Here is a 25461-nt window from a genome sequence, read left to right as displayed (position 1 = left end):
ATTGTGTATGCACTCAATGTAAAACAGTTCAGCACTTTAAGGGTTAAGAGTATCTGACATTAGTTTGGGAAAAGTAAAGGCGGATGGTCATTGTGCTGGTCACATGACACCCTCATTAACTGTGGGCCACAAAAACAGATGACCTTTATATCATCTGTTCTATAGATCACAAAGTCTGAAAGGGGAAATTTACTTTTTTTCTAGGTAGACTAGTAGCTGCAAGTGATATCAATCTAGTATGATGAACAGTTCTTTAATTTCCAATTTTAATAGCACTTTTATATTTAGATTAAGATCTCAATACATTGTTAACTTTTGTGCTGTTCAAACACTTCTCTGATGATACCTTAGAAAGGTAATACATTACAGGTCTCTGTAATTAACAACAAACCTTTTTGAGTTCCTCCTGTTTGATTTGTAGTTTCTCAATCTCTTCATTCCATAGGACATGTCTTGAAGAGCCCAGTCTTTCCTCTGACTCCTGAGAGGGCGTTGTTGATTTCTGTGGATTATCATCTACTTTCTTTTTCAAACGATCTGAAAAAAAAAATGAGATAACTGTTGTTTCAAAGCTTATATCAACTCACTCAGTATGGTAAAAGAATTGAACACCTTATTTCTCCCACAACCATTCTCTGAATCAGTTGAAACTTTGCATTTTTATTCATTGGCATAAACAAGACATGAAGCAGTAAAAAAAATTAACCAACTAGTCAATCAATTACTGATTATTAATTTTGTTTGATATCAACAAGGGAAATTAATCCTACAGTATTCACAGATACAGCTAAATATGTATGGTTTTGTCTCCTTAGATAATTGAAAATGTTATTTCTACCACATCTATTCTCTGATCAAGTTGAAACTTAAAACAATTTTTTTTTACCTTAAAACATGAATCAATAAAAACCAATGTCAATTAATTATTCTGTTTGATATTGAATAAGGGAAATAACTTCAACATCATTGACATATATAGTTGTAAATGCTAACCCTAACCCTTACTTTATGTACTTATAATAGAAAAAAATTAGTAAAATAAAAGATTAAAAAATAAATTAATAATAATAAATAAAGCAGTAAACCAAAATTTACAATTATTCTACAATAAATTAATAAATTTCTCAGACATACACAGCAAATAAACATTTTATTTCTCAAGCTTTATGAGAACTATAATTCCAAGTGCCACTTATGCATGAAACAAGTTGCCTGAATCAGCCAAGACAAAGAATAAATAAGTAAAGTTTAAATCTTTCATTAGTTTGACTAGATGATTAGCACATAGATTTGTATATGACAAACAAGCAGAGGCTTTATCCTGGGACAGAATGTAATGGGGATCCTTTGTTGTTTATTAATGCACACATGGGCATAGAGCAGTGTTTCCCAAAGCGGAGTACATGTACCCACATAGGTACGGGAAGAGTTTGAAGGGGGTACGTGATGCACCTCATTAAGTATGCTGATTTTTTTAAATACCCATTTATTATGTTCAGGTAATAAATTTCAATGATAAATAATATAATAAATTGAAATTACATTTTTATTATTAAGAATTTCAAGAATAATTTCTACAATGATCATGAAATAGATAAGGATGTTAAGATTCCCACCAACACATCCTCTTTTTCTAGGTTAATATGTTTTTATGTTTTAACTAATTGGTGAAACAAGTAAACAATATGAACACAAATTAAACCCACTGATTGAATTGAATTTTTTGGAAGGAAGGAGGGGTACTCATAGTTACAAAACTTATAGGAGGTGTTTGGGAAGCACTGGCATAGATAGAGTTGATGAGAAGGAGGAGGATGACTAGCTCACTCAACACATAGAAACACAAATAATTTGAAAATCTTTTCATTTAGAGAAAGAAATATGTTTCAATAGTAAATATCAAACAAGAAAACAGCCTTGGCAGAAGAAAAGTGCCAGAGAAGAAAATCAAAGCAATTGACATAAGTTACAGCTGAAATAGCTTGCGTAGTGTGTAGCCAAACATTTTAGGCTCACAAATGTCTCACCAACAACACGAAGAGACACAAAACTACAGTGTAAAGCACTAGAGATCATCATCACTTTACAAAGGATGAACTCTATATTGTAAATTGTTAAATGAGAACATTTGTTTAGATTGCTTAGAAAAAATAATTTGTCGAAAATAAGAAAGATGTAAAACTATTTCTTACTGGCTGCTATGACAACAGACATACGCCTCCCTCCTCCTCGTCCTGAAGGCATGATCACAGCTTATCTATGTAGGCCTACACAAAATGTTTGTTGTTTCTTTGTTTATAGAAATAAATTCAGTACAGATTTTTAACAAACTAAGCCTCAAGTACAGTTAACTGTAAGTTTTTTTTTGTTTTTTTATATTACTTTTTAAGCTTCACAAAGAAACAAAATACTTGTAAAAAAGAAACCTAGATCTATGTTAAAATATAATGAATATAACAAATTTAATCTCTGAAAATATGAAAGCTTGTCCAAACCATATGAATCTACCAGGAATCAAAACTAATATTGAGGCTATCAGTCACCAAGTGGTATACACATGAGATCAATTCAGAATAAGCCCCTTACTGTTAAATCAAAAGTGTCTTAACAGAAATCAATATTGATCTATGTATAGCAGCCTTTCAAAAAATGTTTGCAGAAGTGAAAAGTGTAAGGGGAAGGGGGTGAGGGGCAGTAAAGCTTATCAGGGAATGTAGTACATAAGACTTAATTGTGTACTGAGCACTGAGAAAAGAGGTGAAGTGGCAACTGTGTTTATTTTAGTAAAAGGTTTTTTTTTTTTTAGAGAATATCAATCTCTGCCTAATTGAATAATGGTGTATCCAATGTTACGATCATTGGAAAAAGCAGCAAATTGATTTTTAAAAAGTTTCAATTATTCAGACTTAAGGAACAAATTAAATACAGTCTAATACTAGCCTACAGTAGGATATAATATTACTGTATAGCAATTTCTATGTCAAAGTAAAATGTTGTATTTTCAGAAGTTGTGAGTTTATTGTGAAGGGAGTATTCAATTAGTACTAAAAACATTATGTGACCAGCAACAACAACAAATTTACTTTTCAACAACTAACGAAATCATTCAAAGAAGTTGTCGCTTTTTCTGCTTAAAAATCTCAGGTTTAATAGAGATCTAGAAAAAATGTTCTTCACAAGGTTTTTTAAATTATTAGACATTAATGTGTTATTCTTATAAATAATATTATCATGATTGTATTTTTTTGTAAATAATGAATTTCAAAAGAAATGTTGTTGATTTTTACTTAAATTGTATTTGCAAAAAAGAAAAATGAAAAAATAAAAAGCAAGAGATTTATAATATTTTAATTTTTTTAATTTTTTAACACTGAATATAAGAATGTATAGGTTTTAAATTTTTAAATTAAATTTTAAAATGTGTGTTCTAAAAAAGAGCTGCAATAGCTTAAACCACAAAAATTGATTTGCCTAAAAATTCAAATTTATCTTTTCATTTTGTTGGAATAAAGACAGTTGAAAACATTAAGAACTAAGATGGAAAAGAAAGCTTAAATTAACATCAAAAGAGAATGATCAATAATCAAAAACATACCTGTGTCATAATCATACATAGAATGTCTTCTTTGACTGATACTATTTATCTCTGGTAAAATTAGTGAAGGCATGTTTAGTTGCACAGAAAGACGCCTCTTAGAAAACATTGAGTATAAGACTTAAAGGTACTAACAACTTCTTCTAATGAAGATTATAATCAGTGGAAATGTATAATTAGCCAACAGTAATGTAGTTGAACCCAAAAGAAACTTTAGTTTAGAGTTCACTAACTCTATGAAATACAAAATGAAGGCTGCACGGTTTCATTTAACACTAAGGAAACTTTTTGCTAAGAGAGAAAAAAAAAGAATGTTTATATTTCATTAGGTAGCATGTAGACTTTACACACTCAGATGTTGGCACCAATTACAATCTTTCTAGTTGTATGTTGTTTTTGAATTAGTCTTCCTAAAACATATCTGATCTGGGTCTACGGATCATTTCCTTTTCTAAAAAAAAATGGCACTACCGAGATTTATCTGCTATCATTTTTTAAAGTCGCATTCATACTTGGTTCCTATAATTATGTCAGCTTATAAAATAACTTTAAAAAAAATTATATAAATAGTGAAAATCACTCAATGTTACACAATTAGCTAAATATATGAAGTAGTTGTTTTTTAACAGCAAAATATGAAAAAATCCTTTAAAAAAACAAAGCTTATCTAAAGGGGAAGAACTCTGTCCTTTAAAATATATCTACCAATAATGTACAAGTTATTTGCCTTCGATATCAAACAAAATAATTAATTACCAATAATTAATTGACTAATTGAGTATTTTTGTTTATTGGTTCATGTTTTGTTACGTACAATAAATAATTGTTTAAAAAGTATCAAGTTGATCAGAGAATGCATGAGGTAGAAATAGCGTTAACAATTATTTTAGGGGACTAAACCCTACAACTTTAGCCATATATGTGAATATTGAAGTATTAGTTTCCCTTGTTATTAATTATCTAATTCACTTACATTACTTTTTTATTGATTCATGTCTTGTCTATGTCAATGAACAATTGTGTTATGTTTCAGCTTGATCCGAGAATGCTTGAGGGAGAAATAACGAGTACACACTATTTACCAGACAGACAAGAGTGAGTTGATATAAGCTTTGTAAAAAGTAGTCTTGCATTGAGAGAGGAAACTATGTTTATAATATCTGTCTGTTTGTAATTTCTTTTTCTAGATAATGAAATAGGCTATTGAAAAAATTGTATTGCAGTGTCATTTTCATTGTGCTTAAAATAGTTGCAATGGCTATTCCTTCATCTTTTAAACAGAAGTCCTTTTATGCATAGAAATGCTCATACCTATAAACTATTTTTAACTTTAAAAAAAGGATAATGGTAAGCCTGGGCAAAGAAAACTGTCCAAATACTGAACAGCTTCATAATATGGTTTCATTAACATTTGCTTTACATTAATTTACTTTACAAGGACCACACAATATTTATTTCGTATTGGCCAACTAACAACTTTACAGTATGAGGGCCAGCTACATTTAATTTGGTTGATATCTTATCTTATCTTATATCTTATATAATACAGACGATACTTCAAAAAAGAAGATGATTATGTCCTACGCGTCATGTATTTAGTCATGCATATTAACCAATGACTTAAATTCTGCCAAGTCACTGGTTTTCCTGACTAGCTCAGGCAACCCATTCCATGCTCTAATAGCACTAGGGAAGAAGGAGTATTTGTACAAATTTGTCCTAGCATATGGGACGAGGAATGTGCCTTTATCTTTGTGTCTTTCAGAGTATTTTATTAAATTTTGTTTTTGTATTTGAAGATTATGGTTCAGTGTTTTATGTATGATCGCTACTTTACTTTTGAGCCTTCTGTCCTGAAGGCTTTCTAAATTTAGTGGTTTTACTAAAGGTGTTACTCTAGTCAAATGTGAATATTCATTTGTTATGATATCAAGCAAAACAGTGATAGCTAGCTGATACAGTGATGTAATATTTTTCAATATAACAAGAAGAATTTTTTTGTCTTTTTTTATGCCCTAATAATTCATTTTTACATATATGTATATATCTTTTAAATGCTGCAAATATATTTTTTGCAGATTGATGTATCTTACTGAGCAGTGGCATAGCTGAAGGGGGGGGTGGAGGGAGAATAAGTGTTTTTAATTTTTTTATTACGGGCCCCCAAATGATGGCAAATTCCTAGTTATGCCACTGTTACTGAGCATAATAAATCAACAATACTGGTTTTGATATTATATAATGTTAATGTTATATAAAATTTATGGATGTGATTATAAAGAAATCTTTTATTAATAGTGAAACAATTTCATACTTTACATTCACAAGAAACATACATATAATATATATTAAATTTTACATGATTATATTATTTACACAATGTTTTCACAGCCTTCCCATTTGGTGTTGTCCAATGGCCCCAGACATTTGCTTGAATCTAGTGGATTTATGCTACTTAGCCAAGGCATTCATCTAAACACCTTCAAATATTAGCACTGGGGATCATTAATGCCTTTATGCCAAGTGCTATTTTTGTATATATTGATGGGTCAGCATTGATGAAGCCTACAATGAGTTTCTTGGCTCTTTGGACCATGAGGTACTGTTTTTAGCTTGCAGTTTTGATGAAGAGGCCATGGTCATCTGTGAAACCTTAAAAATCATGGCTCTTGACTGGGTGAGGTCATATGTCAGCATGTCTCATATTCTTTTTGAATGCCCCTGACATGCTGATCTCCATCTTGACAGGTCTAGGAAATCACAAATTATCGACCTGTATGGTGACATGCATGCACTATCCAAAACAGCAAGGTTTCTCTCCAGGGCTTTGCAAAAGAGGATTTGAACTTCTCAAGCCTTCAATGATATACACATTACTAAAAAGCATCTGATTTTTTTTAACTTTTTTTATTCCTTGAGAGAAAATGAAATGATTATTACCATTGTTATAAATTTCTTTTCAGCCTGGATGTGAATCCAGAACAGTAACATTAAATGTAAAGAGATAGATACATGCCTTGTAAATTACCAATTTTTTCACTCTATAAGACATCATGATATGTTTGATCACAAATTGCACTTACTGTTTTAATAATAATAATAATATTGTTGTATCAATTGAAGGGATAAAGACAATTGACCTTGCACACACTTGAAGCCCTAAGCATTCATAAGAGGATCCTTATTACCTGTCAAAGACCTTCGACATCATCAGAAAATTTACACTGTTAAAGGGACTACAATGGATTTCGTTTCCTTTTAACGAAGCTCAACCCTAGCAGTGCCAGAGAATGAAAACCAATTCATTTCCATAATCTCTATTATCCATAAGGAACTTTGTAATACAATTTGTGCCTTACACAAAAGAAGGAAGTAAAAAAAGAATATTCAATAAAATAGACAAAATTATGATACATTAAGATTTAAAACCCAGCAGAAATATTCACTAGCATCAAAATGCCATCACAAATCGATGAACTATTTTCTTTGCTTTGACATTTGTGAAAGAAAGATGGGGCCGGTAGTATTATGTGAGAAAATAAAATCATAACACAATTACACACTTTTACTTTTATGGAGTGTATCTTCTATTAGCATTCCTGGTCACAGAAAGCTCAAACAATTCAGACTGCATATAATAATGACCCACACAAATGACACCAGAGTCTAATGTCAAGATTAAATTTACTCAGTAAAAATGCAGGGAATTTGCGCCCCCCCCCCCCTTTGATAGTAAAATCTACCAAAAGTCAAAACAGCCTAAATACTCAGACTACTTTAAAGGTACTGATCACAAAACAAATCTTCAACTAAAAATCAAGCAAATTTAAACATATAATAATATAATCATAGATCTATAATCTAAAGAGTCTAGACTCGAATCTTATCACGTTACAAGGGAGCTCATTCAATTTAATATGATGAGACAAAGAATTCAAGAAACTATTTGAAAGTTGGAAAATGTGTAAAAATAAGAAAGATATATATAATATATAGATATAATAAGATCCTAGATCTTTAAAAAAAAACGAACCAGAAGATTTTGGTCGCGACTCTTTTCCTTTATTTTTCACGCTAAGTTTACTCGAGGACATATTAATTGTAAATGATGACTCCTCGGATGAAAAATCTCACACATTGAAAATACTCGTGAAGTAAATAGTACTTATCTATTTCCGGGTAGGTTGCTAAGGATAACAATGCATGTGTCTCCCAGACTAGTTGTGTCCCCTTTCAAATAGCTTTTTTTAAACTTAAGTAAAAATCTTTACTCACAGACCTATATATTTACGTGTTGGGATGGTTTTCTGTTATTAAATAGCATAGACCGTGACCTTCATGACCCCTCTAATTTTAAGTAACTAGGTCATGACCCAAATAAACTCAGATCTATGTTAAGTCTGATTGCACCAAACACCGTGACAGTTGGAATAGATTGTGGAAAAAAGTGTGCTCAATGATCCTCTGAATAACTCTGTAGCAATGCACACAGTTGTATTTGAAAGCGGGTGTATTTTTATATATCCATATAGAGGTCTATATTTTTAAATCAAAATAATAACGTTGATGCACAGCACAGAACTTGATTTTTGTAATGTGACACATTCGAGATATATGCAAAGATCAGAAATGCCTTGTCGATCTCACGATGAGACGCCATCATGGATTGTGCCGTGCTGAGCCAACAAAGCTCATCGCCATTCAACCTTCGATAAATAATTGCACAAGGGACAAAAAAAAAAAAAAAAAAGGTCACTTCACTCACTGTATCACAAACTTTTCTCTGTGTCTGAGTATGTAGTATTAGTGGGCCTCTTTCAGTCGTAGAACGACTATGGTTCATCTCAAACACTTTTTCATGTGACTGTGGAGCCCGTCCACATATATCGCAGGTTAAGGTGGCTTTCTCTTTGGTGGTAGAGGAGCCGGCCATTTTTCGTATAGCACGCTTTTCTTCCAGAGCTGAGGCCCATGGTTTTCACTGTTCATAGCTTTCTTGTACCCGTCTCTCTCCATCTAGTGCGGTCTAAGAATATGTCTTCCCAATGGTCAGTATCAATGTTCACTGTTTTTAGATCCCGTTTTATTACATCCATGTAACGGAGGTGGGGGGCGACCAGTTTTTCTTGAGCCAGACGCAAGTTGCCCGTAGAGAATGATTTTCGGGTTGCGATTGTCCTCCGTCCGGCGAACATGTCCGAGCCAGCGCTGACGGCGTTGTCTGAGAACTCTAAAGATTCTGGGAAGGCCTGTTCGCGCAAGGATCTCTGTATTGCATACTCTCTCTTGTCATGTGATTTTCAAGATTCTTCGGAGGCAGCGCAAGTGTAAGGATTTTAATTTTCTCTCTTGCTTTGCGTAGGTAGTCCACGACGCACTGCCGAACATTAGCGTACTTAGAACGCAAGCCTTGTAGACCTCGATTTTCGGTAGCTGTAGTCGAGCCTCTGGTTTTCCCAAACTCTTGGTCGTAATCTAGCGAAGATCGATCCGTTTTTTTTTATCTCCTCTTCTAGAGACAGATCATCTTGAATTGTAGATCCAAGATATGAGAATTCATCTACCGCATCCAGCTTATTATCGGAGGGAGGTGCTGTAGCAGGTGGTCCCATTATAGTCCCATATATAACATTTGTTTTCTTCGTGCTAATGGTTAAGCCATACTCTTTACCGGCCTGAGAGAAGAAGAGTAAATAAATGTCTAAGCCACAAAAAGGCCTAGTAGACTATATTTTTAGAAACTTCTTTTTTGTGAATGTAAAAATTTGTGTTTATAAAAATCATCCAACACAAAATAATAATAATAAAACAATACATCATGTTGTAATATCAACCGAAGTGATTATAGTGACAACTGACTTCGCAAACAAATTCTAGGCTCTAAACATCCCTAAGAAGATTATCGTTACCTTTCAGAGGGCAGATCTGTTGCAGTCCCACCAAAGATGTGTCACACCACCAGAAATTTCCTCAGTTGAGTAGTCAACGATGAATTTTGTTTCCCTTTAACGTAGCTCAACCCTGGCAGTGCCAGAGAACGAAAATGAGTTTTCTACAATAATGATAGTGATAATAATATTCCAATTGATTTGTTGTCATAATATAGTTTTTAAGTTTAATTAATTCTATAAATTGTATAAAAGTAGGCTACAATATTGGCCTATGGAACTATACTAAGTTGGCCGAAGTTGTTTTTGCTTTTTTTTATGACTTACAGACGGTGAGAAGAAGTTAGAGATTGGTTGGCTCTGTCGTAAGCTTTCTTGGGTAGGCTACATGCAGGATGCCAGAGTGTAAAGACGTGTTTTGACTGTGAACTTAAAATATACGGTTTTTTTTTATTACATACGTTCTTACATTTCAAATTAAATATAAGTCAACGTCCATCAACAACCAAGTTTAATTGGTAAATTCGGTTAAAAAATGTCTAGAGTAAAGAAAAGTAACCTTATTGGTCAATATTGCGACACGCTTATCTTCACTTGGAAAACAAATATGTGTGAACTCGGTAGTAATGATTTTCCTTATATATTATTTCCATTTAAATATCTATTTTTTAATTGAAATGGTGTCATTAGTCTCAATGAAACTGATAGAGAAAAAAATGACCAAAAACATATTTTAGTATTAATTTGAATGCATATACAATCATTACGACGACATTATATGACTCATTATGTGTTGTAATTGTCTTTTATTTGTAGGCTATGTTATATATGCCTATGATGTCTTCGTATTGAAGTTATTTATCTGGCTATGAAAGAAATGAAAACACTATTTAAAGCTCCATATAGTCTTTGTTTTGACATTAATTTGGGTGTAAATGGTTTGAAAAAACCTAGACTACTAGACGTACAGTTAGAAAAACAAAAAGCAAACAAACTATAAGCACTCCAGAGAGATTGATAGTAATTACTAATAGACGGACATTGTGCTTACAATTAATTTTATTATTTATTAAGACAGCCACATAATTAAACGAGATAGGGTGTTCCAAAAGCTCAGCATTGGAACTAGAGAAAGATGCCTTTTTAAACATCTTATTTTATCGAGAGTATTCGAAAGGCACGAACAAGGTCATATAAAACACTCCTATAGAAGAAAAATTATATGGAGGGCTGCACGATCTGGAAACTTCTGCGCAGTTCATCTCAGATATCAGACTAGACATCCGAGACCAATCGTCATATAACGATTAGAACATGATTATGAGAATACAGAGGAAGAAGAATATTAACTTCAAATTACCTCTTAATTTGATCTAGTATTTCGCGTGGATTATGCGCAGATCCAGGTAGACTAAACCAATTTATATAATTTGTCATAGGAGAAGGGGAGTGTTAAAGCTGGGTCTCGAGTTTAAATCCTGGGGAAGACTTTTTTTTAAATAAAAAAAAAAAAACACATTTAAAAAAAAAATTCTTTCAAATGTAAAAGTACTTTTAGAAATGGTCATGATTTAAAAAAAAAAAGTAACTAAAGGATTATACTTATTGTATATTTATGACAACAAAACACCACAGTAGGAAAAGGGATTCAACTTCTTTTAAATGTTGCCCCCAAAATTATCACGATTGTTTCCCCTTGTGTATTTAAAAAAAATTGTTTGGCACTATGCGTATTAATATTACATTAATTAAGACCAACATGCATATGTTATTCAAAAAATGCGTTTTTTAATCTCTAACTTATAGTTTGTGGTTATAACTATAGATAAATATAAGTCTTTAAGAATAAATAAAATACGTGTTTACAATGGTAAAAAAAGATTAAGCGTTATGTATATTGATTTTTGACTGCTATAATTTTTTTCCAACCTATCTCTTTCTAAATGTAAACATAGAGTTGAAGCTAGGTGCTGAAACAAATGATACATACATATATTAAACATAAATGAATAACAGCACCAGGGACCAAGTTTTTAAGAGAGAAAGTAGTGAATTAAAATGCTACGAAAATAAGGGCATGCGCCGACCGAGGCCCGAACCTGTGACACTGGATTCGACACCACCGCCTAGCGATAACGCACCAAGCGAAACTAGCCTCTAGACCATCGGAATGTCAAAAAACATTCTTCTGATCCAGAGTCATTTCGCCCGTATGCAAATTACCACCCCAGTGGTCAAAGGTCACAAGCTCGTACCCACTGAAGCTTCTATATGTAATGTGTTTATGTTGTCCACTTGTCTTTGTGAGAGATAAAACAATTAGATAGAGCCATCGTTTGTCTAATACATGCCTAACGGCTGTCTGTGTCGGCTCTATCGAAGTTGTTAGCGAACGGATGCTGCGAGGGTGGGGGAGGGGCTAGCTGGAGCTTGTGACCTTTGACCACTGGGGTGGTAATTTGCATACGGGCGAAATGACTCTGGATCAGAAGAATGTTTTTTTTGGACATTCCGATGGTCTAGAGGCTAGTTTCGCTTGGTGCGTTATCGCTAGGCGGTGGTGTCGAATCCAGTGTCACAGGTTCGGGCCTCGGTCGGCGCATGCCCTTATTTTCGTAGCATTTTAATTCACTACTTTCTCTCTTCGAAACTTGGTCCCTGGTGCTGTTATTCATTTATGTTTAATATATGTATGTATCTCTTTCTAGTCTTTGTTTACATTATGTAGGTCCATTAAATCTAGTCATGATAAATCAAATATCTAAATGAAGCATTATTGTTTCTGTTGGATTTTCAGGAAATTGACATTTTCTCGCTCTTTAACTTTTAATTTTTTAGGACAATTTGCAAGCTTCTAGCTATACAGCGCAGCTTGCGAGCTGCGATCAGCTGATAAAAGCGAAAGTAGAGTACTGCCCCTTTAACCTACTTTTTTTTACAACCACCCCCTTTCATCCTTAAAAAAAACAAACACTTTTATCCTAGTACATGCATTTTTTTACAATATCTTATAACTATAAAGATTCTAAAAATATAGACACTTAAGTGGTTTAGAAAACAAAAAAAAAAGTTATTTCCATTAATCATTGGTTATTAGGCCTACACTAGTTTGCAATCAAAAACTGGGTCAGTTGCAGAAACCAGGTCAATTGAAGATATTAATAGGCCAGAGGTCATATGGATGTGTTGAATGAAAATTATTGATAATCAGCACATATTTATTGCTTTGTAGTAATCGAAGTTTATTTTATGGCTTATTTTACATTGCTCACTTTAAATGCTTGTTTAATCATAGTGTTATAAAATTATTTGATAATAATAAAAATAAATTTTAGCGATGTGTAATCGCTATGTCACGTGACTTTGCGATGGGATACAACATTCATGATGATAAACAGGTCTGACGAATTGAACAAAACATAACAGACTTTATTTCCTTTGGGAAGTATGATACCCAATGGAAGTCTGATCAGATTTATCTACAAATGTTCACCCTATTTCTTTAGTCAGTTCTGTGTTATTTTAATCAGTTTAAGTCATTGTAAGATGAAAAAAAATTACAGAAAAGTGCTTCTTCAAGTTCTTGTAGTTGAGTAACTATGAAACCCAAAAAAGGTAAGATCATCGATGTTTTGTGTGTCACAACCGATAAACACGTAACATATGTATATAGATCTAGAATCTAGATCTAGAGATACTAAATAGTTGAGATTTATTTACTCTACTAACATTTTAAAATGGCCTTTATTGGCCACGTATGTAATCTTAAATCATTTATAAATGGTTTTTAAAATGTCTAGAGTCTAGACTTGACATGATAATACCTAGATTTAGATCTATAATTATTATAAATTATTAGACTATATAATTAATACTTATCAAGTTATTTAATCATGGTCATACATTAATTCAATAACCAATAATATATTGTTAAACTTTAAACGATAATCAAGCTTAGGCAAGAACTTTAGAAAGCCAAGCACATGAATGATGATGTTATAGAGCTTGATTATAGACTATATTATAGACTATATAGATCACAAGATAGGAAAGGAATCATGTGAAAATAGTACATTGTATCATTATTTTGAATTCTAGCTTAGATGAGATTTTTTTCTTTTGTTTTACCAAAAGCTAAAGCTGGTATATCCTCTCCTGTTTTAAGATTGGGGTATTAAATGAGATAAAAGCCTGGGTAATAGCTTAGATAAGAATATTGTTGCTCACACAGCAGTTCCCCTTTCTCCATGCAGCAGGGATGATAAGAAATGATACAGTTTGAAATCAGCATCACATTATCTGTCTGCACGGGACATCAGCTCCGGATTTTTTTCTCTGGATAGAGTCATGAAACTTAATTTTTTAATTAAGCAGCCAGGCAGGAGAAGTTCGATTTCAGAGTTAACCTTCTCCTCTGCTATAATAATGATCACCTTACAAAAATGTTTAATGTAACCTAAGATTAATTTAGCATGTATTCAATTTGCCTTTTTATTCTATGTTGAAGGATCATGAATATTTTAGATAAAATATATACCCAAACCTTAAATGGACAAAGAAACTTCAATTATTATTCTTGTGTTACAGTAGTTAAAAGGTAATTAAGAAATAGAAAAGACATTACATTAATAAAATAATGAAAGCTATAAGCCTACTCTTCTTGAAGTTCTGCATGAATTAGCTAGGAAAACTAGGACATAAAAATGGTTAAATCTATAACAGATTTAAGAGTAAGTCATAATCTTCTTCTTTGAAGGAACATCTGTAATTTATTAGAAATTTGCACCCCTTTTATATTTATGCCCTGTGCCTTGACACTGCTGGCTCCTGTTACGGTAAGATCTTCAATACTAAGTTTACGTCAACATTTTTGTTGGTGTGCAACTTAATTATTTGATGTAGGACTAAAGGAACAAAATGGTGGGAATTTTCCATTGGCTTTCCAATCAAAACAATATATGCATTCTAGTTGTTATGCACATGCTCATAATTTGTGTTTTCTTTTAGTGTTTTATTTACACCTACCATAATTGCTTCTTGTTTTAATTGGTAGCCTCAAGTAGCAGTTGCAGTGGTAGTACTAGTAGTCTCTATACTGATGCAAGCCAATTCATCCTCATTTATTGTTCAAGACTGATCATAGTCTTTGTTTTGTTGTTGGCTGCCTTCAGTCATAAAGACTAGAGCTCATCTCATAGAGATTGGATGAGATGTCAAAAGCCTGGGCACTAGCTGTGGTCAGCAGTTTCAACATAGCAATTCCGCTTCTCCATGCTGCATATGTGTCTGCATCGGTTTCTCAGGTTTTCTGCAAGAATGCAGCACCGTGTGCTGTAAGCTGCCTAAGGGTCATCTGCTCCTGATTTTGCATCAGGGCGGACTTCCAAAGCCTTTCACATATTTGGGTTTAACTGCTAGGCAAGGAGGTAAATATTCAGAGTTAACCTTCTCCAAGGTGGGCAGGCTATCTGAGACTAATGAGCCCTTCCTGCCCATAGCTCTCTGGCAGTTACCGACATTCTCCCCTTCCTGTTTACTGTTAATAATCATGATTATCGTGAGCCACATGTGATGGTCAGTTTGAGGCTATGTGAAATGCATGCCGTCAGAAGCGTTTTATAATGCTACCACTTCTAGCAGTAGTAACCTTATGGGCCAGCATCATTGAATAATGTGTTGATATCATCAAAATATAAAATGACCAAATGACAAGCATTTTCTTCTTATATATTGTTAAAGTTTTTGCAAACATGGAGCCTTTGCCTCCTTTTTCCTTGCAAGTTCTTTTTCCTTACTTATTTTGACATTGTTTTGTTTTTAAAGCAATGAATCAACTGCTATTTTTATGTGTGTGTTGTTGTTTTTTTTAAACTCAGATTCCTAAACCTAATATACTTTTTTTTCAAAAGTATTGGCCTCCTTTCATTTTCAGACTTTTTTCAGAAAAGATTATCACATCTTATAAATTTTTTGTTATTAGTCATTCTTGTTAATTTAAAGTTCAAATTGTGTTTTTGCTTCTTAAAGGCAAACTATTCCATACTGAACTAGTGCTAGGAAAAAAAAAGAGTTCATAATAAGAAAACATGTTTTTTACTTTAGTGCCTCTCCTTGCACTTTAATCGGTATTGTTTCAGTATTTAAAAATTGTGGTTTAAATATGTTAATCTGCAATATTGTCTCTCTCTTTCTCTATATATATATTTATATTTCATATGCATTTTAAAACCATAGTAATTTTGGCGACTTTGTGGTGACACTAGACTTCTAGCTTTAGCACCCTTGTAAACAAGTTAATATTTATAACATTCAAGATTATGTAAGCATTGATGGTCTAGTATGATTGTTCTGTGAATGAAACTTTTCATCTCTTAAACTTAACATTGAACAGTCTATGTACCGGGTATATTTAAAGTTCAATTTAAATAACAGATTCAGCAAAATATTTTATTTATTCATCTAAATTTATTATTTATCTTTTCTTATATAATACAGACATTACTTCAAAAAAGAAGATGAAGATGAATCAACACCTATTTGTTTATAAATAATGTAGCTATTGAATTAAGTAGCAGAAATTTTAAACAAAAGCTGCATAGTTTGCATTGAATCCTACACACATGCATGAACACACAGTTAAAGATCAAACATAAAATCAACCAAGCTATTTTTTTTTTAAATCTTAGCTTTTTTAATGGACTCCATTAACTCCTTAGCCTTATTCTATAATTTGTAGATGTTCAAATAAGATTAATATTTCTAGACTATCTATATATGTTTTAATCTAGATTTTATTATTTTTTCTTTATTGGGTAAAATTGACAAATTTAAATATTTTAGTTATCATTCTTAGTGTATTATGCCCAAATGTTTATTTACATATCTAGCTTGACTAACCTTTAGGAATAAGACTTTATTTTTCACTGTTCAGTTATGTCTTTCAAGTGTTGTAGCTATAGTCTTGTGCTGCATATCAGAACACCTAAGAAGTTATCTGGAGGAGCTGTGGCTGAGCGGTAAAGCGCTTGGCTTCCGAACCGAGGGTCCTGGGTGAAGACTGGGATTTTTAATTTAGGGATCTTTTGGCACCTCTGAGTCCACCCAGCTCTAATGGGTACCTGACATTAGTTGGGGAAAAGTAAGTGGTTGTTGTGCTGGCCACATGACCCTCTTAAACTCTAGGCCACAGAAACAGATGACCTTTAAATCATCTGCCCTATAGCACAAGGTTGGAAAGGGGAACTTTAAGAAACTCATAAAACTCATAATACACAACAAAACAAAATTTTAATTTGTCTCGTATTTAAAGTTAACTTTGTCTTTTTATTTTTTTTTTATTTTGTGTCCTTTTGTGAAGTCTGCCAGATAAATTTTTTTTAAACAAAGTTTTAACTTATTGACTAAATCAAGAACATTACCTTAAATTTTAAACTGCTGTGTTTAATGTTTTACATTTGATAAGTATAGTAACTCAGAAAATAAAAATATTGAAAGAGTAATGGGAATGAGGGCAAACCTATTGTATAGCAATGGTCTTAATCTTGAAAAAAAAAAAAGCCAAATTTAAATTAATAACATTGTAAACATTTACTATAATCATAAACAAACTTCAAAAGAAGACTTACTACTAGAAGGAAATGCCATATATGCTAATGAGGTCAAAGTTCTAAGGTTATTCCAAATATAAATTAGTTCATTGCATTTCACTCTGCCTTCCTTCTCTTGGGTAAAAAGAAATCAAGTACTAGCCAGCCACTCCTTCTACATGTATTAGTCAGAGCTCATCAAATAGTTAGTCTGATGAGAGCACCTGCGAGAGACCTGAGGGTTACTTCTCATCAGGCTCGTGGAAATGAGTACCTGACTACTTTCAGAAGAAGCAGTGACTGTCTGACTGTTGAGATTTGACATGGTCACCTAACACCCTTTTTAATAAGAGTTTACATTTCAATTTTTCTTTCAAGATCTAGACTTAAACCTACAGAATCATATAGGCCTACAATAAATCAATATCATGTCAGAACAAATTAAATTTTTGGCGATTCCCATACTCTGCGGAAAGCCTATAAATAACTAGCTTTTTGGCGTATCCGGTTGTACAAACAAAAGGAAGTGCTGATAAGCTAAATTTGTTTTAAAAGTTACATAACTGTGTTTGTGTTCTGTTGTCACAGAGAAATAAATAAAATACTTTTGACATTAATAATAACAATTAATGAACAGAGACTTCGTGGTGATATAGCCTAAGTAGACATTAAATTTAAGACTATCCTTTTATTTAGTCACATCCTATTACTTTCTCACAAAAACATTCGCAACAAACAATGAAGCAATATAGACATATTGATGCTATGTGGGTCTCATTTTGCACTCTAGAAACAATTTTTTAAGCTCTTCTGTTTTGTAACTTTTATGTATCTAGCAATTTCGAGCGTGTTATGTATCTAGCAATTTCGAATTTTTTTTTTTTTTTTTTTTACTGGTCAGTCTTATTATATAATTTTAAATATAGTTTTTTTTTGGATTGTCTGGATTTCTTCTTCTTCTTCATCGTTCTCATTGTTATGTTGGAGTGTTCATATGACTAGACCAATACATGAGATGAACTGCGCAGTGGTTTCCAAATCAGGGAGCTCTCCATATAGTTTTCTTTCTATTGGGGTGATTTGGGGCCAATGTCTTATACGGGCCTCTTGGTAGAGAGAGCAGTTTTGGAGGACGTGGTCGGCATTTTCTGGTGATACTCCACATGGGCAGATTTCACTGGTTCCAATTTTGAGCTTCCGGAACATGTGTTATTGTCTGGATGATTTTGAATATTTGGCACATCGGCACAATTCAGGCCATGTCGTGCCCATTAAGATATAGTACAAAGGCAAGGAATGCCATATAGGCTCGAACACTTATGTCTGTTGTTTTTTTTTTTTTGTGTGATTAAAATGGCTTATTTATCGTTTAATAGCCTATGCGCTTTTATAGTACAAAAATTAATGGTAGCGTAGGCCTAGCTACATATACACAAACAATTAATGTATTGCCTTAGTGGCTTATCTTCACCATTGTACTTTTGTTAAATCTGTAAATAGCTTTCCTTTTAATTTTTGTTTTGTCAAGTTCACTAGATCTAAAGTTTTAACGTTTAAACTTTGAATCAAAAGTCTATGATGAAAAGCTGTGTAGATCTAGATGGAGCAACAATAGACACACCACCGCAGGGGATACTCACACACTTATTGTTGTTGTCATTGTTTTTCTTTGAAATTACACGATGAGGTCACAGACGACTTTTGTGGAAGGAAAACTATTTTTGGTATCAAGTACTAGATCGACTTTAGTATAAAAGAACTTCCGTCGTTAATTAATGACGAGTGACATTCCTTATCACATAAGGCGCACTAACATGGGCTTAGGCCGGGGGGGGGGTTAACCCCTTCCCTCTCCGAAATTACATATTCCACCGCAACCACCATATTTTACACACTGACCTGTTTTTTCTTCCAGTCGCTGGTTCCATTAATAAAAGGAAATATACGAGAATCCAAGTTATATCCCGAGAAAAACTAGTCACCTTGCTCCATAGAGGAGGGGGGGGGGTGTTGAGGATCACACTTCCCCTTAAAAATAGGAAAACAAAACTACATGGATTTGCCAAAATCTATGAGCGTAGCGATGGGGTTTGTCGGTTGTTCCCTCCCACCCCCAAAACAAGACATTTCACACATTGGTCTGTTTTCTGATAGAATTGCATATTTTCTTCGAGGTTCAATTCGTCTTTTTTTTTTAATAAACTGAGTGCAGAAATCAGTGCTACTAATGGGGATACCCGCGTATAGAATCCAGTACCAGCCAGTAGTGTTCTTGTCGGGCTGAGAATGCGCATCTATCGAGCATGGAAACCTCTTTTAAAAACTCTTTCGGATACCGACTTACAAAGGCTTAAAAAATTTTTTTCATTGCACCGACTCGTCACTTTTACAAAGCTTATATCAAATCATTCTGTCTGTCTGTCTGTCTGTCTGGTAAAAAGTTTGAACATTTTTTTCTCCTATTTCCCATTCTCGCATCAAGTTGAAACTCTGCACAATTATTCTTTATACCTGACAAGACATGAATCAATTTAAAAAACAAACCTAACCAATTAGTTTATTAATAATTGGTGATTAATTATTTTGTTTGATATCGATATAAGTGGAATAACTGCTACCTTATATATATATATATATATATATATATATATATAATATATATATATATATATATATATATATATATATATTAATTCCCCTTATTACATTTTGACACTTCTTCTTCCACTTTCCATTCTCGGATTAAGTTGAAATTTTTGCATAATTATTCATAGTCGAGGACAATACATAAATCAATCCAAAAAATTAACCAATTAGTTAATCAACTAGTACTAATTAATTAATTTAGTTTTCAAATAAATTGAACCAATTAGCGGTTCTTTCAATTAGATAAACTTTGTTGTTCTTTTAAAGTGATCTGTTTTTCTATTGCTTGTTTGAAGATTGATTCCCTTTTTTTGACTTAACTCTTTCTCTCCGTAATTATTTACCACATTCTGGTGGAATCAACGTTGGTATCGTCAGTTAGGAGAGAAAGAGTTAATTAAGTCAGCTTTTCATCATGTCGGCCGATGAAGGCATCGCGCACAACAAATCGAATCTTCCGTATTTATAAAGCAAATTAGTCAGCGTTTTGTCGTTGTTTATGTTATAGATAATGATCTCTAGATGCATTTAATTTTAAAAAAAAATTTTCTTAATAAGCGGCGAGAAAAAAAGAATAATTGGAATGCTTTCGAGAGTGTAAATTAAGAATGAGTTTTACAATAAAATGAAGCTTCCATTTCAAAATGTTCATTAAACTACTTCCAGATTGTGTATGATGCTCGGAAGCTCTCTCTGCGGCAGTTCTTTGCTGCGACTTTTAACTAAGATCCTGATCCACGTTTCAATGCATAAGTCTTGCACCCAACACTCCAATGTGTTTACTTTAGGCTAAAAGATTCACTTTATCTTGCCCTCCCCTCATGGCGCGGGGCCTGGTGCGGTTGCCACACTCTCGACCCTTCCCCCCCCCCCTACAAGGTCGCCTCTGCTGCCATTCTTAGATTGTGTTATTTAATACTAGCACCTACACTGTTCAGTATCATGTTCTCTGCTATGCTGACAGATGCATTCACAAATAGAGAAAACAACGGGATAAATATAACATACAGATTTGATGATGGCCTATTCAACCCGAGGCGGCTCAAAGCAAAATCAAAAATAAAATCAGCAGTAATCAGGGACTTGCTATTTGCTGACGACTGTGCCCTAAATGCCTGCTCTGAAAATGATCTGCAGAGCATCGTCAGTGACTCCCAAGAGCATGCTCAGACTTTGGCCTTAACACAAATAAGACTGAAGTCTTATATTTGCCTGCTCCAGGGAAAGCCTACTCGGATCTAAGCATCAAGATAAATGGACATGATATAAACGCAGTGGACAGATTCACGTATCTTGGCAGCACACTCTCCAGAAACGGAAAGATCGATAATGAAATCGACCTTCGTATTGCCAAGGCCAGTGCATCCTATGGCAGACTGTCTAAATACATTGCTCTATGCCTCAGAAACGTGGACAGTGGACAGAAAACACGCAAAGAATCTGAACCACTTCCACATGACATGTCTGAGAAAAATACTAAGTGTCAAATGGCAAGACAAAATACCAGATACTGAAGTCCTTCAAAGAGCGGGCCTGCAAACCATCCATACAGCCCTGATGCAGTCCCAGCTGCGATGGGCAGGACACGTCTGCAAAATGAAAGACCGCCGTATCCCTAAACGATTCTTGTATGGCCAACTAAGCGAAGGAAAGCGTTCGCAAGGTGGTTAAAGAAAACGCTTCAGGGACACCCTCAAAGCTTCTCTGAAGGCGTTCAGCATAGACCCAGCCACCTGGGAGACAGAGGCACATGACAGAGCATCATGGCGTCGCGTTGTGAAAACTGGCGCACAAATTGCTGAGGAAAACAACGCTGGCAGAAGAAAAACGCCAAAGAAGAAAAGCAAGGCCCACGACACTAGCTCCAGCTGGAATAACCTGCCCAGTGTGCAGCCGAACATTCCGGGCTCACATAGGTCTCACCAGCCACATGAAGAGGCATAAAACCCCAGTGCAAAGCCCTCAGCCCCCTGGATGACAAAGTGGTCATCATCGAACCACGATGGACGAACTATATATTTAATACTAATGATTTGTGCCGGACTGAAAGTTCTATCGCGTATCCCCACGTGAGTGCGTTTTCCACTTGGTCAATCTCTATATTATTGGAATATAATAGGATGTGATGGTGACGTGCTGCGAAACGTTGTCAACATGATCCAAAATCGATCTCTAACTTAGCAATACAGCGGAACTCGTTTGATGGTACACCTACCATGCAAGCTCTGCTTCTGCCATAAACTGGCTTTTGCGATTAAGCGAAGTGTCTGGTATGTTGAAATTATTCGGTTTGCAATTAAATGGCTTCCATTGACTAGAATTTGTATTGGTTAAAAAAAGGTTATGGAAAGGGGAGATAAGTTATGGCATAAATTTGAGAACAATTAGCTTATTGGTGTTTCAAGTCCAAAGTCAGTCTACCATTTAATGTTTTCCTTTCATAGAATTGATTTCAGACATTTTCTTTCCTTTTTTTTTTCGTCCATAAGTTCAGCAGGTTCGAGACTACTTACGTAATCCCTCTATTGGCACCATTGATGAAATAGCCGCATTCGTATTCGTGGGATGGGTGACTGAGAAGTCAAAACCGCTTGGCTACGGCCATGTCACCTAACAAGGGGGCTCGAGTTCGACTCCTGACTCGAGCAAAGTTGAGCTCCTAAAGGCAGCACGGAAACTTTCTCCCAGATACCCCCTCCCCCCACTGTTCCACTGAAGAGATTAGACCAGTGATGCCCAACCTTTCTCATCCTTCGGGCCATTTTCATTTCTAACACTCGTGTCGCGGGCCACATCAACACAAAGATACAGAAATGAAATTAATCTGAAACTATTTGATTCGAATCCCGTGGATCAAGTATCATTTAAACAATCTTTGATTCGCGGCTCAAATCAGGAATGCCACCATGTTTGTTTCGCAATGCCGTTTATACGTTCTTGTTTTTTTTTTTTGTTTTTTTTTTTCCAAACAGCCACGCTATCCTTATAAACCAACATGTTGGCTTATCATCATGTTCCACAAGTTAAGATCCGTTCACTTTTCATGGTAGAATCTCCATTCAGAAATGTTATGGATCATGGTACCTATATTCGATAAAAAATGAGGGCCCTGATTTAGATAAATTTTCAACCTTTTTTTTTTAAAAAAAAAAAGGAGGTAGGGGATTTTTGCGCCGACGTTTCGGCGGGCCGGATGGAACAACTTTGCGGGCCGGATCTGGCCCGAGGGCCGTATTTTTGGGCATCACTGGATTAGACCATATGGCACTGAGCATGCTATAATCATGGAACATGTGCTATGTTAACGAATTTAAAAGAAAATAGACGAAAAGCCGTAATCATGATTGAATACTGATCCAATGCTTTCTTTTTATTTGTGCAAGTACAAGACTCGTGCTCTTTGTTTGAAAACACGTCACAGTGAACTGTGAATAGTTAGTTGTAGACCCCTGCTTATCATTGCCCCGCCTACGTAATGGCCACGTAAATACAGTGTTTTCCAGATTTGTGTTTTCAGTTAGAGCCAAGTGTTTTCAGTATCTCGCGAAGAAGCTAAAAAGTACACACATCCAAAGCACACGTACTCCACTAGGTCTAAACTGTATGGCTCTGTATTATTGTTTGAAATCTTATCTTCTTCCCCCATTGTATTTCCCTTGAACTGCAGTTTTGTTTTATTAGCGAAGTTCTAGAAACTTTTATTAATTCTAGGTTTTAATTATTTAAAAAAAAAGAATTTTATTTAACAATTTGTTTTGTTGATAAATATCTGGCTACTTTGGGTGGCCTCTGTGACCAAAATTATGACTTGGCATTTTACGAATAGATTTGTCACAAATCATTTTGGCTTCTCGTTTTTAACACCACTATGACGCATGAAAACTGCAAGGTCGAAAAAAAAAAGCTGATGTTTTTTTTTAAACTAACGGGAAACTGAAGTTGTGTATTTCAAACCAATTGTTTTTTTTGTGTTTTTCTTTGTCATCGTCACTTGTCTTCTACGTCGTTCAGTTCTCGTCTGCTGCATCTTATTGACTTTTTTTTTTTTGCTTGTTCGCCACCTTGGTCTATTTTTAGATTTCGTTGTCCTTCACGTTGTTTACGATTTTTATCGTTTTACTTTTTTTTTTTTTTTTTTGTATCGTCTGCTTCCGCATTAATTGGGCGCCATCTTGCACTTTAAGTTAATATTTAAACTACCTCTTATTAATAGAATTGTCATACAATTCTTAGCTCTTTATGACTGACGATTAGAGCATGAAAATCAATTCGCTTTTATTGAATTTTACGAGATCGATATGGACTTCTTTCTTTATTAATTACGTATTGGAAATGTAGTCTAAGTATTTATGGATCAGTTTTTCAAATCTTTGACCACAGATTATTCCTAAAGTTGAAATATTCCATTTACTTTCGGTTGAGAAAAAAGATTAGTCCAGCCCATATGTCCAGCCTTTTTTGTGCATGCCGTTTCTTTTTCTCCTTTAGGCTGTCTCGGAGTGTAGGACAAGGGGGACGTTCTCCCATTATGGTCTGTGTCTGGCCAGCCGTCTCTATGGTCCTCATGTTTGATTGACCGCTTTCATTTCTTTGATGCTTGTAGCAAAATAGTCTATGGTGCCATCACATCTTTGCTACCTCTTTGAATCATTTCTGATTTCAACTTGAGATATTATTTGATAATCATTTCAACTTATAATCGCGTACATTTAATTGATCGCCCTCTCCCTCTCCTTTAGTTAACTTTAGTTTATCGACTCTCCCTCTCCTGCCTTATTTTTTTTCATATTTATACCCGCCATCCGCACTCCAAACACACAAACACATTTTGCAGTACAAATCTTTTTTTCTTGACACTTAAAACTCGAGCTAAGGAACGAAACGTCCGTTTTCTACTAATTTGATATTTTATCTTGGGCTCTGCTATACGTTTCGGACGTTCGTCATGTTGGTTCCCTAGTTCGAAACCTGCTTTCCTTTTTTATTTAGCTTATGTCCTGTGGGGATATGGTCTGGGTAAGTTCTGAATTGTCTAAAAATAGAACAAACAAACGAACAAAAAAAAAACAACTATAAAAAATACTCTTTACTTAGAATTATTTCTACTTCCTGTTTCATATTTCGATATTTAAAAATAGGGTTTATGTGTATTGGCGAGTTTGTGTGTGCGGTTAAAAGGAACAGACCTTGAGAATTGGCGAGTTTGTGTGTGCGGTTAAAGGAACAGACTTTGAGAATTGGCGAGTTTGTGTGTGCGGTTAAAGGAACAGACCTTGAGAATTGGCGAGTTTGTGTGTGCGGTTAAAGGAACAGACCTTGAGAATTGGCGAGTTTGTGTGTGCGGTTAAAGAAACAGACCTTGAGAATTGGCGAGTTTGTGTGTGCGGTTAAAGAACAGACCTTGAGAATAGAATAGGGAGAAGAGAGGAAGTCTCACCTTATCACACATGTAAACTTCATGTCACTTTGTGCCTGGATTGGTTGGTGCCGTCTTTCCTCTAACAAAGATACGCCTCTGACGTTTTTTTACTCACACACTAAACATAATGAGCAGGTGATACCGGGATGAGTCACTGGCACACGAGACAAGGCATCCAGCCGTTGATCTAATTGAAACCCCCCATGCATTGATTTGGGGAGACTGGAACCAGACATTCTGCACGACATTTTGTTTTGATAATCGCCTCGCCGACTCACATCGCGCTGTCTTTGAAGGTACTAATCCAAGCAAATCATGGGTGGCGCC

General features: G+C 34.5%; 2 protein-coding genes and 1 long non-coding RNA gene across 7 annotated transcripts in view; 2 read left to right on the top strand and 1 right to left on the bottom strand.

Moving 5' to 3' along the window:
* LOC106077994 (MYCBP-associated protein-like) overlaps nt 1-7788 on the bottom strand; it is a 28471-nt gene extending 20683 nt beyond the window's left edge. Inside the window, exons 1-2 of one of the 4 annotated variants that reach the window (XM_013238714.2) lie at nt 7629-7788; nt 392-537 (exon numbers count right to left, since the gene is read on the bottom strand). In XM_013238714.2, the coding sequence (XP_013094168.2) occupies nt 392-537; nt 7629-7689 (207 nt within the window). In that variant the 5' untranslated portion in view covers nt 7690-7788. Of the gene's footprint in view, nt 1-391; nt 538-2192; nt 2555-3595; nt 3732-7628 lie in introns of those variants that run through there. The other 3 variants (XM_013238715.2, XM_056016915.1, XM_013238712.2) reach the window with 3 other exon arrangements.
* Nucleotides 2684-6602, top strand: LOC129923904 (uncharacterized). Of its 2 annotated transcripts, none has more exons than XR_008775855.1 (3): nt 2684-2757; nt 4629-4690; nt 5987-6602. It is a non-coding gene; the product is annotated as an uncharacterized LOC129923904 (long non-coding RNA). The 2 variants fall into 2 exon arrangements; XR_008775854.1 differs by lacking the exon at nt 2684-2757 and adding an exon at nt 3598-3722.
* A 5044-nt stretch (nt 7789-12832) lies between the features above and the next one.
* The window catches only part of LOC106077991 (atos homolog protein A-like), a 38665-nt gene continuing 26036 nt past the window's right edge, over nt 12833-25461 (top strand). The window contains exon 1 of the mRNA XM_056017075.1: nt 12833-13098. Coding sequence (XP_055873050.1) covers nt 13083-13098 — 16 coding nt within the window. The 5' untranslated portion in view covers nt 12833-13082. The remainder of the gene's footprint in view (nt 13099-25461) is intronic.

This window comes from Biomphalaria glabrata, chromosome 18 (assembly GCF_947242115.1).
Source record: "Biomphalaria glabrata chromosome 18, xgBioGlab47.1, whole genome shotgun sequence".
NCBI classification, from domain to species: domain Eukaryota; kingdom Metazoa; phylum Mollusca; class Gastropoda; family Planorbidae; genus Biomphalaria; species Biomphalaria glabrata.
This window is presented reverse-complemented; position numbering and strand designations above follow the sequence as displayed.